The following is a 13,538-nucleotide window of genomic DNA, read 5'->3' as shown; positions in this document are numbered from 1 at the left end:
GGTAAAGTGAGCATGCGCAGGAGTGTGAGCTGCCCCCTGAGGGGGCGCCCAGGGTGCATGCGATGGCATCGATGGGCATCCCAGAGTAGGGGTCAAACGCCTCGGGCTCATGCTGCCGATCGGAAGCGGATTCGAACCATGCGCGAGGTTGCAGCGTAGGGACGGGAGAAGCGGGCGACGATACACCGAGCGGCCATCTGTATGGAATGCTCGCCTTGAGAGAGCGTGCGAGTTGCTTCCTCAAGTCGATCGCCGGGTGCCAGGGCGAGCGGCCCATCTTCTCGTAGATGGCCAGCGGAGTCGTCTTGTGCACGTTCTGAACGTGCCGTGTATGGCAAGAGGACGTCAAGCTCGTCCAGCCGCAGCCTTCGATAAGGCAGTCGAACTTGACTAAGCCGGTGCTAGGGTGCAACCGTTAGAAACGGCACCAGGGATAATGGAACGTGGCTCACTGTAAATTGACGTGCTCGTTGAGAGCGCTCTGGTGGATGGTAACAAACTCACAGCCAGGCCAAAGGCAGAGGCACATGCTGTAAGGCGCCGTGTCAGATGTTGCGTCAAGTGACCGCTGTAACAGATACGTACAATGGCTTTTTGGCGTCATCCTGGAGATGTGTTTTCTTGTGCCGTATGTACGCGGATTTGACAGCAAACCCGCAATGGCAGTACAAGCATCTGAACGGTAGGATTGGCGGTAGCGGATTCTACGGAGGGATCAATACAGGGGGCCGACGTCGAGGCCGCGAACGCCACATACTACTCTTTTCCGTCCGGGCTTCAAGCGCTGCTTGCCAGAACGACAGGTTTTAACCATGATAACCGTGGCAGGGCGGCGTAGAACTGTGAATAGGAGGCGAGGGGACGATGGGGGTGGTCGACCTGGCTTTGACGATTTATGTAGGCAATCGAGCGGACCAAGCTGTACAGGACCCTGAGTTCCCCCTCGTGCTTATTTCGTCGATTCGTGAGTCGACAGCTTGTATCGATGGAGAGAGTTCTCATCGGCTCTGTACCAGAGGTCCTGAAAGGGGGCTGGCAGGGCAAACAGCATCTCGGAATATCAGCGTGCGCAAAAATCGGTTGGAAAAGGGAACGCTCGACGAAGCCTGTCGGGCGAACCTATTCCATCGAGAGTTCTCGTGCACCTGCAGAACGGACGGCAGACATGACCACGCGGCATCGCTCGCCTCGCCTTTCGACTGCGGCGGAGCCAGAGCCACGTCCGATGCAACCCCATATCCCCCCTGTTCCGAACAGCTCACGCTGATCAGAAGTTCTTGAAATTCCCCGACGTCGTCGGTGTGAAAGGGCCAGATGCGAACGTCTGATAAAGTTCGTGGGGCATTATCTGAAACGCTTCGCAAGAAGAAGAGGTGAAATACAACAGGACGCGGATGCGATGCGACCACGGCGCTTATACTCCGCGAAATGCTGGCGAACCTGGCGTACTATAATGATGACGGAGCGGCAGGAAATGACAGTAGGTTGAGGTAACGGTGTATCGTCGTGGCGGAGTGCGAGTCGTCGATACCGAGAAGTCCACTATGACCGCATAAATTAGCGGGTCTGACTCGTCGCGCGAGTGCGAAGTACCACCTTAGCCAGAACCTCACCCACGGCATAGGACCCCGCAAGCTCCGGGAGCACTATAGGTCCTCGTGTGAGCACGATCGTCGAGAGCGGCCGATGGGACAAAGGTATCCTAAAAAGTACAGCATCAACCACGAGGAAACGACATAGTGATCGATTGTGGATTGAGGTAAACCTCGCCTCGCTTGCCGCAGTGCTTCTTCGACGCCGCCCAGATCAGCCGGCGCGTCCGCCGAAATAACAACGACCAGGTACGACCGGCATTGAGCGAGCGCCGGAAACCCTCCCCAGCGAGCCGGCATGTTCACCTCTCGCGTAGGCTTGTCTATGGTGGACTTCATGGTTTGGCCCTCCACGAGCGGCGCGAGAGGCCTTTGGGTGAAGCACGATGAGGGCCACAGTTTTAGCCCGTTGATCTGTGACCGCCACAGAAACCGACCGTCAGACAAAACGATACAAGCCACTCAATACATACCCACCATGTTCCAAGTGCTGGGCGCAATGCACGGCCCGTTTCACGACGACCCGACTCGCGACCGTGTTACTGCGTCTGTGATCCAATGAAACCTGAGAGGTTGGCAAACACGATGAATCTTCAGGCCACCAAAGGAACGTTCGTATGAGCACCAACGACCTGCGTGTAGCGAGACCACTGACCTCACGAGACCTGTAGGCCGAAGCAGACGACGACGACAACATACCCCATCTCGTGCGACGTCGTCTTCCGCCGATAAGGCCGTGGCTCGCCACTGAACCAGTTTGACTTCCCGTCTTACCACGAAGTGGCTTGGAGTGGTGGTCGTTGACGTGAGTTTCTCTTCAACAATGATCAGAGGAATGAGTCGCTCATATGCTCCGTGGACGAAAAGTGCGACCCAAGACAGGCTCGCAAGGATCGTCTGGACGACAGCGCCAACACTCAGCATATGGTCATGAACTCGCTCGACACTGCAACGCAAGAGCCCATGGTCGCTGAATCCCGAAACAGCGTGGTTAGTAAGCTCCAGAGGCCGCAGCACGGCGACGTACCTTCTTCGCGAGCTGATGTCATGTAGATGCAGTGGTATGAGGTCCACGACAGCGAACTCTGCGATGGCTTCCTTGCACGGTGGATTGGCATTTTCGACCACAGGTTTATCAGACGTCATGAAGAGCATCTCTCGTTCAAGACTTCGTGATATAGGCCGAGCACAAGGTCGATGTATTGGATCACCGATACTTGCGGCGTAGCTGCATACTTCGAGTGACGCGTGGCAACTAGGAGCGCCGGCAGCCGGAGGTCATCGGACGTGCACCAAAGACGGGTATGACCGACGTACTCAACATACCCTCGTCTTCACTAATCGCCCCTCTCCCAGACCGTTCACTATTTGCCGATCGCTGATACGCGATGCTCTTCAAGTAGATCCACCCATATCTGGCCCCTTGCGCCCCGTCGACTGTGCTGACCGGCAAGCTGCTGGCGTCATGACGCGAAGGGACATCGAGCACACGTTAATGCCTGATAGTTGGTGAATCACCATCTCACAACGACCGACCCCTTCGCCATTTGCGCGAGAGTTGTCCTTTGGAAGAGGGGACTGCGCCCGTCGATCAAGACGCGGCATTTCCGTCGTCGACGTAAGTGTTGTCAGCCGAGCTCTGGTCAAGACAATAGATGACGAGCATCAAGGGAACTTGGTATACTGATTGATTGGTTTCCGGATATCCTGAACACAGCTGGAGGAGTCGCAAAGCCGCAAAGCCCTCCGCTGCAGGCCGGCGCCAATTCTCCCCCCATGTGGTCACCTGACCGAGCGGTGTGGAGTTGTGAGTTTTGAGCGCCTTTGTTCCTTCCGTTCTGTGAGCCAGTCGCATCCGTCGCATGGTGCACATCATCGACGTCTATGCTTTCTTAGGATATCACGACGACGGCGTCAAACTCGGACAACGTAGCACCGTCATAACAAAGGCCTTTCTCGGTCTGGTCGCACTGTCGTCGAGTCAATCGTCCTGCATCAAACTATCCATATGCACGGCGTTATTGCTGCCCGCTAGTCTGCAGTATGCTTGCACCCACGCGCGCGGACGCATCGGATGGACTTGCGTTGAGATGCTTTTCCATCACTAGTTCGTCGGGCTTCCATCCTGTGTACGTCTGCGCTTAACGGTTGACCGAAGACACCGTTTCCTCTGGCTATCTGTCGTATAGCAGAGTCCGTCTAAGTACTCGCGCTTGTTCTACACTTATGGAAATACATCGCAGACGCCCTCCCTTCTGCATGACCATCGCTTCCCACTCTGTCCACCTTGAGGCATCATAGCGTGTACCTACTCAAAATCTCGTCAAGAATAGCGCACAGTCGCTGAGTATCGGTACCTTGGCTCTCGGATCGGGATGGCTCAAGCGCGCCCAGTCGCTCCAAGATGACTCGGATACCTCAGTTCCGAAGCAGGTACGTCAACGGCTGAACGACATTATTTGTTTTACTTTGCGAGCATAGACAGAGACAGTGGCAACGGTTTTTGAGAGCAGCGCAACTACCAGAGCGACGGGAGATACAGTAGATAGGAGGGGAGGATATTACGACGGATCCCGACGCTCAAGACCCATTACAGAGGCACGAGATAACAATGCAAGGACGGAGACGATAACAGTTCATGACGCGTCGTGTATGGCGCCCAATATCCTTTTGCGTTCGTTGGCTCGCTGATGACACATCGAGGCAGATCGTCGGTTTTCTCGATGCCCGATCGTCACGGGTGGGTGGGCATCCGGTAGTGCGACACGCCTTGGCGCTGCCCACAACAGGGTGCCTCCTGGCGCGCGTACGAATGGCTCCATGGGAAAAAGCAGGAGACGTTATCCCGGCGGCCTGCTAGGTTGCAATCCACCGCGTTGAAGGGGATCGGACTCGCCTGAGGTCGAGGAGGAGGCGGGCACCACGACGCCGGGTCCATGATCGAGGAGCAGGGAGGAAGCACGACCTGCTCGGCAGCCCTCGGGGAGGGGGAGCAAGTGCTGGACGGCACGTCGTTGCGGGACTGTGCGGGCGCGGCGGCACGGATCTTCTCGTCGGACCATGTACAGGGACGAAGGGTCGGAACCAGGTAGCGAGGACGAGGCTCGACGTCGTCGAAGGTCACCGTGGGCGATGGCGATCTTGGAGCCTTCACAGGGCAGTCTTCGACCTCCTCAAGACGCTCGTCGGAGGGCTCGCGCGGGAGTGGCCAAGGAATCTCGTCGATCTCACCCCTCTGGATCTTGTCGTAGATCGGATGGGACCTCCGACCGATGGACCGGTACAAGGCCGTCGGCCTGACTTTGTGCTTTTTCTTGCAACGCCGCGTGTACGTCGACGGCATGTTGCCGTCGAAGTCGCACCCTGGAACCAGACACCAATAGAGGATAGGGGGCCATCCGCTAACGAGTGGATGAGTCTTCAAGTTGGAATGCATGCGGAGAAAGCATCGCGTACTGGTCCGCGGTCATATGATACCGTAAGTTTGACGCTTGTAGCACCGCACGCTTGCACCCTTCGACTGGGCATTTTATCAAACTGCACCGTGCAGGAATTCCTTCAGTATCTTACCCGGGTCAGAGGAGAAGGGCACTCACTGAAGCGCCTTGTTATGCACTTTCTTGTGCCGTCCCAGGTCGTTACTCCGATTGATCACCGTGTCGCATTCGGGGCACCGTACAGGCTTTCTGGAGTTCTTCTAGCGTGGCGTAAATCGTCGGATCCAACGTCGTGAAAGCACGTATGACGCACCGCCTTTTGGATCCTATGAACGGCGGACTTTCTGCGAGAAGCAGCCGTCTGGGTGCGCGAGCGTGCCATCGAGGAGGAAGAAACCGAAGGCCGAGTCGCTCCAAAACCCGTCGTCTTGGCCTCTCCGTTTCATCCTGACGCTTTAAGAGAGCAACCGGCCGTGAGGCGAAGCTGTCGAAAGGACCCGAGCCTTTCGCACGCGGTCCAGCAGAACGTTCCGACTATCGTTTGCTTCTGGCGCGAGCTCGAGAGGACCCCGGTGTCGGTCGAGACGCGAAGTGTTGGAGCGCAGAAGCTCGGCAAACCCATCCGAAAAGGAAACGTTCCGCGCAGTCTTCCGAGATGGCCTGCACCATCAATCGGCGGCACATAGAGACCATAAGGACGGCGGAGGGTGCCTTGCGGGATACCTTGTCTAGATTAGGACGCGTTGCGTCGCGATCAGGAAGGCGCCTGGCGCCGTACATACTTCAATCTACCCCTGCTCTGTCGAAGCTTCGCGGCGGAGATCCAAGAAAAATTGCCGCTGCGGAATAGACCGCCACTTGTCACCGTATGACGGACCCTTTGACTGGCCTCGAGGTGCTTAACGGCAGGCACACGAAGTGGCCTGAGGGGGGTGCTGCAATCAGGACCGCGTGAAGGTTTGAAATCCTGCCACAGCGACTGCCGAAGCAAATTTTTCGCGCCGCCGAGGACCAAGGTCGAATGCCTTGTCGTGCTCCCTGAACAGCATTTCAACCCATTTCGCGTACAAGTCAACAATCGGCCTCGGTTTCGTCGCCCTGAAGAATCACCGTGAGTATCGCGTTCTTGACTCGCCGCGCTGCCGCGAAGCGCTCATCCAACGTGGCATCACCTCAGAAGTCCTTCTTAGCTCCGCTGTACGAATACAAGAGCTCTGCGTGTGTGAAAGTAGTCTCTAAAACAGCCGATTTGGGAAAGGGCAATCTCTCGAAGCTTAAGCCTAAGCAGAGCCAAATATCAGAGAACACGACATTTGATCGAACACGTCCCGAAGCTTGCTGCACCTTCACACGCCTCTGGTAGGGCACCCAGACCCGGCGAAGACATCGGCCGGCGCTCAGATGGTCGAGTGCAAGCGCATCCAGCCTATTGCGACATCATCCCTTGTGCAGGTCACGACACCGTAGTAGACACGAGCGTTGAAGCTCGTTATTCAATATAATTCCCGTTCATCACGATACGGCACGGCATACGGAAAATACAACGCATACACGGCAGTAGAACGAGGAAGCGACGGGAGATATCACAGGTGAGACGGGAAGTAACTACGATGAATACCGACGCTCACGGTGTATTCCAGAGACGCGACACGATAGTGCGGAGACGGAGATCTGAAAAGTCCATGGCGCGTCGTGTATGGTGCCGAAGATGATAATAGAACGAGTGGATGGCTGATGGCACCAGGGAGCATCGAGGGAGAGCATTGCTGTTCGGGACGACAAGAGGTCAAGCGCCGGTGTGCGTCCGGTAGTGAGACGCGTTCTGGCCTGGTCCGTAGGCGGGATCCTCCTGACCCCCGTGCGCGAAAATTGACGGGAACAAACGAACAAGGATCTCGCGGAACTCGCGGCTCGCTGCGTCGCAGCTCAACTTCCTGATCGGAGCAACCGGCGCCACGGGTCCAGGAGGCGGTGGGCACCACAGCGCGGGGTCAAATATCGAAGAGCAAGGAGGCAGGACGATTTGCTCGGCCGGAGTCGTGAGATGGAAGGAGGAAGGGCCGGGGGTAGGAGCTGTCTTCGAGGGGAAGGAGGGAGCGCAGGAGGGAGCAGCCGTCTTCGTAACGTCCATCGGCCTAACCGCCATCGGATGTATATAGGCTTTGCTCTCTCGGCTGTTTCACCAAGGGTTAGATACGGGAATACCGAATGCTATTGATCCCTTACTGAGCGATAGCGATGTGCGCTTCGACGAATTCAATCGTCCCTTCGAACTCGCACTTTGAGCAGAACACCATCCTAAGCGGACGCGCACGAGAAATCAGCGAATAACAACACCCGCTGAGTTGGCCCGTGCTCACGTATATGCGCAAACGTTGAGTGAGTAACTCGCGACGGGACGTTGCGCGCACTCGATCGCTTCCCTATGAAACTTCTTATATCAGCGGCGAGTCGTTCAGGTCCCGAGCTTCTGTGAAGTACCAGTTCGAACTGCGTCCAGGCGAACGAGACGTGCGAGAGTCTGGAAATATTACGGGTGAAGGAACTGTCGTTACAACACGTTCTGAAGGCTTCGACGAACTAACATGGGACATTTGGCCAGGAGGCGTCGGCGATAGGAGAGCCTGTCGAGGCTTCCGATTCGTTGATCGCTAACGAATGGCTCTTTCGACGTGGAATACACATGAGCGGCTATTTCCCGGAATCGGAGTCGCCCTCCACGGCGAGCTGGGTTAGGTAGGAATTTGGGAGCTTTATTCGAATCTGCCGTGAAATGAACAAGTATCGGACGTACTTGACCGAGACGAGACGTGCCGTTTGTTCTGAATCGTGGAGACCGACGTCGCGATGTTCCGAGGCGACTGCGTCGGAGTTCCACAGCTCACCCCTTCTACCGCGTTGCCGATCGACTCTGCCCTTTTCGTACCATCGTTAGACCTGAGGCGAACAAGGAATATATTTCATACGTATCGTCCGGATTTGGCACACCGCGGTCCACTGATATTGACACCGGACGGTGGTACACATACCGACGGGCTAGGCTACGAAGAGGTCACGGAGAATACCGTCAGGGTTCCTGACCAATCGTAACGATCTCCCCTTGACTCGTCGTGTAACCGCAGGGAATCCCTTCGTCTCCGTATGGAGTTATATTGCACTCATGGGGCCTAGCCAAAGTCCTCCGGCTGCTCCGACGGTATAGCAATACCTCGTGTACGGCTTATCGTCCAGGAGGGCGAGGAATCGGGGTCCTGTATGGAATGGAGCATCGAAGATCAGAAACGATATTATAATCGACCCGGAACCGGAAGCGAACCCACCACGCCCACCACAGCCCTCCAAGGCGGCACCCAGACCCTTCGCCCCATCCGCCCCATCCCAGCGACCCGGGTGTACTTCGAGCCCCCCGGTGCATCTGCCACCGTCGCGAAATGCCCTTATCCCTGAGCGCCCTTCCTCCCCTCCGCCTCCACCTGTCGGTGTAGTCAGCGACTCAGTCTTGAAGAGATAGGCGTCACGCCACCGAGTGAAATCGTCGCTGGTGCCGGAGGTCAACCGTCTTCCCATGACCGTAAGCCACAGAATCACCAGCATGCAGCTAGCAAATGACTGAGGGATCTGTGTTAGTGCAGGACGCCATGGCCAGCGTCAACGCACCCCAATGCGTGTATCTCAGGCCGCCGTAGGCTGCTTACCCGGGACGGCCCGTCTCGACGTAGGGCCGGTACAGCCAGAGACTGAAGCGTAAAGATACGACGGCGCCATTCAACCAAGACCAACCATTTACCCCGTTCCCCATACGCCACTGGCCACTCCTATAAGCCGCGGAGCCGCCGACATAATGCCAGAACATAACTGATAACTCTGTGTCAGGAGCCACTTAGGACACGGTGGCCAGCGTCGACGTACCAGTACATATCGTAAGTCGCGAATACACTGTGTCGCTCTCCGTCGGATGTCAAAGGCACGCTAACCAGAACGTGTCGTCGTTAGGGAACCACCCACGATGTAGTAATCGCAAGGATGTAAGGATCGAGTAAAAAAATTGGTACGATTTCACATCCGTGAAATCAAACCAGTTTTTTTTCTCATCCAGTACCCACAGGTTGCTCTTGACTGATCCTTCCAGGGTGCAAAGCTACAACATGATGCTGTTAATAGAGGTGAGCAAAATGTTTGGTGGGGTCTAAGATACAGAAAGTGACGCACACAGGCAACAGAGACCTTAGGACAGTGCTGTCTTGGAGCGATGTCGGCGTCGTCGCAATGTTGGAAGCAGCCCGCGCAACCAGCAGCAGCCGCTTTCACGTACGCGTAGGTGAGTTTTCGACGATGTTCGCGTCCCGTTAATTGAGCCCTGCGTATATCGTCTAGGTTCGCCAGAGGTTGCTTTGCACGCAAGGTATCAGATCCATCGTCAAGACACTACATCGTTGCACTCCGTGAGGAACGCGTGCATACGTTACGAGTACGCTGACGGCCCTCCGACAGCACTATCAAGTCGCTTTCGGTGCCCATCCGGGTCTCTTCGCGTTGACGACCTATACCGACCACGGAGGTCGTTCGGAGGCGTCGCTTCTGCGACCACATTAGAAGATACCAGCGATCGTCAGAAACGATTACACACCAGACGTCAGTTCCGACAATATGCATCCGCGCCTTCCCCCACTCTCATCCGACATCGCGGAGAAAGCGATCCCGCCTGTGTGATCGTCCGGTTTGCGGTACGTTCGCTGGCAGTTGTGATCGGAGTATAATCGACTCATGACATCCTCCAGGAGCTAAGGATACAGCTAGGGATTCGGATTTCAGCATTCGCCACGTACATTCGTGCAATCCAACTTCGGCCAAGACGCACCACGAGACCTCGGCTTAACGTTTGAACATCCTCTCGTGCAGGACCCGACTCGGGTCCTGTACGCGAGGGTGTTCATATCCGGTGAGGCACGAGACACTCGCAGGATGTATGGACAAAGAACGCTGGATGAACGTTGGGACCGGAGTCGATGAGAGATGAGATGATCGACGGAATCCGCTCGATAACCAAGCGGCGAGCTTGCGCATGGACGTGTACGGCTTCCGCTGTACGATTGAATGATCACGGTCTGCGGGCTTTTCCGAGTAACCCTCTGTTGGGGCTGTGTCGTCGGACCTTCACCGACTCGCTCGAACACCATGAACGTTACAATAGCGAAGGACCACGACTCTACAGTGGTCTGCTCATAGCCGGGCTCATACGGCCACCTCTGCGCCATCCCAGGAGAGGCAAGTAGATCGCAAGCCGAATCCGGGCCTGCTTACCCGATCTCGTTCTACTTCTCCTTCATGCCCCGCATCGGGAGCGCGATGGTCACGTTCAACTTACTCAAACCCCTTCCAAGCTCACGGCCCTTGTTATGCTCTTTCCCCATGGTCGAAGTCTCAAGGCCTTTCGTGCCACGTCGAACCTTTTCCGTTGTGGCGAAATACTTGCAATGACCTCTTCGAACACACAACTGGACGCTCGGTGTAAGTCTCGTGCGTTGACGCGGTATTCTGTTCCTAGTCGATCTAATGCATCTTTCCGGATTTTCCCAGTTATAATGAAGGACTTCGACTCGCGGAGCGGAGGGTCGTTTTTGACGTGAAGGGTCTACGTTCACTCGCCGCGCTGTCAGTCGGCCGAACCCCTGCGAACGTTGTCAGCTTGACAAAGCTCGCCGAGGATGGATTCAACCGTGCCTTCCTCGTCACCATGCGCGACAATCGACTTCCAGATGGTTGCGCGCATTCCTTACCCGCTCACTGTGCCCAAGTACTACGCCGTTGCAAGCGAAGTGGCCACGATGGAATCTTCTGCGATCTCACGGGCTGCCGGTTCCGGAGGTGTACGGATACTCGCCCTCGCCAGACGACGAAGCGCGCACCGAGTACATCTTCATTGAATACGTTAAGGGCATGACGCGAGGCGTGGCTTCGAGGGGTGACTGCGCCGGAGCTTGACGTAGATCGAGGACCATGTACGTCTTTCTTCTGCCATTTTCTCTGGACGACATCCTCAATTGACCGATAACTTTCGCGGAAGCAGCGCTCGTAGCAGTAGCCCGCAAGGAGCTGCCTTACCTCGAGATGTTCGGTAGACCGCTTCTGCCGCTTCGGCATATGAGGAGGACCGCCTATCAGTTCAAGGAGCAATCCCCCTCGCTTCATATCGAGAACCTGCGGCGTTACCTCCTCATCGCACCATCACTCGTCTCAAAGGATCCCGCCTTTCATCGATTTTGCATCCGCCATCCGGACCTCCAACCGAGCAATATAATCGTTCGAAGGTCGGCTGACTCTGGTCAATGTCAAGTCGTTAGCTTGCTCGACTGGCAACATGCCTCGGTCCTACCAATGTTCGTCCTCGCTGGCATACCCAACGGGTTCCAGAACTACGGTGGCCCCGTCTCGGACGCGCTGACGCTGCCCTCGCTCCCCGAAGTTCTCGGGGAGTTGGGAGAACCCCGAGAAAACGGCGGCGGGTCAAGTTCACCGAGCGCGCTTGAGGCATTATCACTAGGTCGGGTGCACGATGCAGTACAACGAGCCCCATTTCGAGGCTATGATGGACGCCCTGTGCGTGCTCCGCAGCCGCCTTCACTACCACGCCGGCGACACGTGGGAAGGCGAGACTCGAGCTCAAGGTCGCCCTCATAGAGGCAATGGAGAGTTGGAAGACGCTCACGAGCGGTGAAGCCTCGTGCCCGATTACCTTCAACGCGGAGGACGTGCGCGGGGCGATGGAGCTGGACGAACAGCAGAATGAAGCAGACAGAACTTCTGCAGCAACTCGAGGACTTCCTCTGCCTCGGGCACCAAGGATGGGTGCCAACCGACCGCTGCGAGGAGGCATAGGCGCTCGTCAAGCAGACCAAGGAGAAGGGATTGGCATCGGCGTCGGCTGAGGCAGACCGGGTGGAAATCATGACTCACTGGCCCTACAATGACATAGACGAAGAGAATTATATGTGTTTGAAGCTAGATGATTCAGGGCAAGACGAGTGAGCATTCGGCTGCCCAAGCGATGGCCACACGCTTTGGGCGGTCGTCGACGAAGTACAAGCGGATTGACGATGAAATACGACCGCTACCCGAACAGTTTGGTTCCCTTGTTGAGCGAGTGCGCGTCAGCAACCAGTTGACCTCGGTCGCCGGACAAGCTACCCGTCGAAACAATTTATGCTACTTTTTTCCTGCTGCATCCCCATAGCGGAACTCAAGCCGCGATTTACCTCCAGAGATTAATCTTCCTCGCAAGTATGCCAACGATCGCGGGACATATCGTCGCTGCGAAGATACGCTCGGACGTGCCACGTGGTCTTGTATTATGGTGCCCTTTTCAATGACCATGAGGTCATCAGCATCTCCGGCAACCGCTTCAGATATGATAAGCACAGGACTCACAGCTTGATCATCCTGCTCCTGCTCGTTTGTAGGGGTTGTCCGACGACGACGACCACCACCGGTACTCTGCTTCGTCAAACATGCCCATCTCTCCGCCAATCAATCTGCCGAAATGGCTCGCGGAGAAATCTGACCTCCTCCGACCTCCTGTCAACAATTTCTGCTTGTACTCCGGTGCGCCCAGCTTTCGAACGTACGCCCGTACTTCTATATATCGCTAACGGGACGTTTCTCCTATCCTGCCATCCATACTACCGGTCACGACACGCGATCTACGTCCACACGCACGTCGCACGTCGCACGATAACAGGCCAAGACTTCGTAGTGATGGCCGTCGGCGGGCCCAACGAGCGGAACGACTACCACGTCAACGAGACGGAAGAGTGGTTTTACCAGTACAAGGGCGGGATGCTGCTCCGCGTCGTCGACGGCGAGGAGTTCCGGGACATCCGGATCGAAGAAGGCGAGATGTTCCTGTTGCCAGGTCAGCCATCCCGCTATTCTTGTTCCATACCCCGACCGCGGCACAGCCGTTACTGGTGGTTGACGCTATCCGTGTAGCCAACACCCCTCATAATCCGGTCCGATTCGCTGATACTGTGGGGATCGTGATCGAGCGCGTCCGACCCGAAGACGCAGTCGGTACGTTGCGATTGCACAAACCCTACGCTGCGAACGATGTCACTTACTCCTCTCACCGCAGATCGTCTGAGATGGTACTGCCGCTCGCCAGCGCATACCAAACCGACGATCATCCGCGAAGATGCCTTCCACTGCGTCGACCTCGGCACCCAGCTCAAGCCCTTAATCCAGGTAGGGTCCGCCATCGCCATCGTATCCGGTCGGACGAGCTGACCCTGTTCCCCTCCGCAGAAATGGATGAGCGACCCCGATCTGCGCCGATGTGCAGAGTGCGGCACGGTCGCTGACGCCAAATAAGTGTGAATCGGCGGAGACTTTCAAGGGGTTTTACGGTGGTCTTGAGCCACGATTTCTGCCGATCGGAGGGTGACTCGTAAGATTAAAGAAGGATGTATCTATACCATACCATTATACAGAAAAAGACGAAACCCTAATCCCTGAA

The 13,538-nt window shown here is 56.3% G+C and overlaps 5 protein-coding genes across 5 annotated transcripts; 2 read left to right on the top strand and 3 right to left on the bottom strand.

Moving 5' to 3' along the window:
• Positions 1-1,390: 1,390 nt before the first annotated feature.
• Positions 1,391-1,937, bottom strand: PUNSTDRAFT_122729 (uncharacterized protein). The gene is made up of 2 exons (XM_007388021.1): positions 1,597-1,937; positions 1,391-1,542 (listed from the first exon to the last, which is right to left on the bottom strand). The coding sequence occupies exon 1, from the start codon at positions 1,929-1,931 to the stop codon at positions 1,647-1,649; it is 285 nt and encodes a 94-aa protein (XP_007388083.1). The 5' UTR covers positions 1,932-1,937; the 3' UTR covers positions 1,391-1,542; positions 1,597-1,646.
• Positions 1,938-4,326: 2,389 nt separating this feature from the next.
• On the bottom strand, positions 4,327-5,475 carry PUNSTDRAFT_138334 (uncharacterized protein; the record flags this gene model as incomplete). Its single annotated transcript, XM_007388020.1, has 4 exons — positions 4,327-4,993; positions 5,049-5,129; positions 5,189-5,289; positions 5,371-5,475. The coding sequence occupies 4 exons, from the start codon at positions 5,473-5,475 to the stop codon at positions 4,327-4,329; spliced, it is 954 nt and encodes a 317-aa protein (XP_007388082.1).
• Positions 5,476-6,815: 1,340 nt separating this feature from the next.
• On the bottom strand, positions 6,816-7,326 carry PUNSTDRAFT_138333 (uncharacterized protein; the record flags this gene model as incomplete). Its single annotated transcript, XM_007388019.1, has 2 exons — positions 6,816-7,203; positions 7,256-7,326. The coding sequence occupies 2 exons, from the start codon at positions 7,324-7,326 to the stop codon at positions 6,816-6,818; spliced, it is 459 nt and encodes a 152-aa protein (XP_007388081.1).
• A 3,811-nt stretch (positions 7,327-11,137) lies between these two features.
• On the top strand, positions 11,138-11,955 carry PUNSTDRAFT_146340 (uncharacterized protein; the record flags this gene model as incomplete). The annotated part of the gene is made up of 2 exons (XM_007388018.1): positions 11,138-11,570; positions 11,642-11,955. 2 exons carry the CDS (start codon positions 11,138-11,140, stop codon positions 11,953-11,955), a joined length of 747 nt encoding a protein of 248 aa, XP_007388080.1.
• Positions 11,956-12,534: 579 nt separating this feature from the next.
• PUNSTDRAFT_75861 (3-hydroxyanthranilic acid dioxygenase) lies at positions 12,535-13,393 on the top strand (the record flags this gene model as incomplete). Its single annotated transcript, XM_007388017.1, has 5 exons — positions 12,535-12,628; positions 12,765-12,938; positions 13,016-13,096; positions 13,158-13,267; positions 13,328-13,393. The coding sequence occupies 5 exons, from the start codon at positions 12,535-12,537 to the stop codon at positions 13,391-13,393; spliced, it is 525 nt and encodes a 174-aa protein (XP_007388079.1).
• Between the last annotated feature and the right edge of the window lie 145 nt (positions 13,394-13,538).

Source organism: Punctularia strigosozonata (assembly GCF_000264995.1).
Source record: "Punctularia strigosozonata HHB-11173 SS5 unplaced genomic scaffold PUNSTscaffold_16, whole genome shotgun sequence".
Lineage (NCBI taxonomy): Eukaryota > Fungi > Basidiomycota > Agaricomycetes > Corticiales > Punctulariaceae > Punctularia > Punctularia strigosozonata.
This window is presented reverse-complemented; position numbering and strand designations above follow the sequence as displayed.

What these genes read in the sequence shown, in the direction of transcription:
- PUNSTDRAFT_122729 (XM_007388021.1), bottom strand. Translation starts at nt 1,931, where the DNA reads ATGAAGTCCACCATAGACAAGCCTACGCGAGAGGTGAACATGCCGGCT.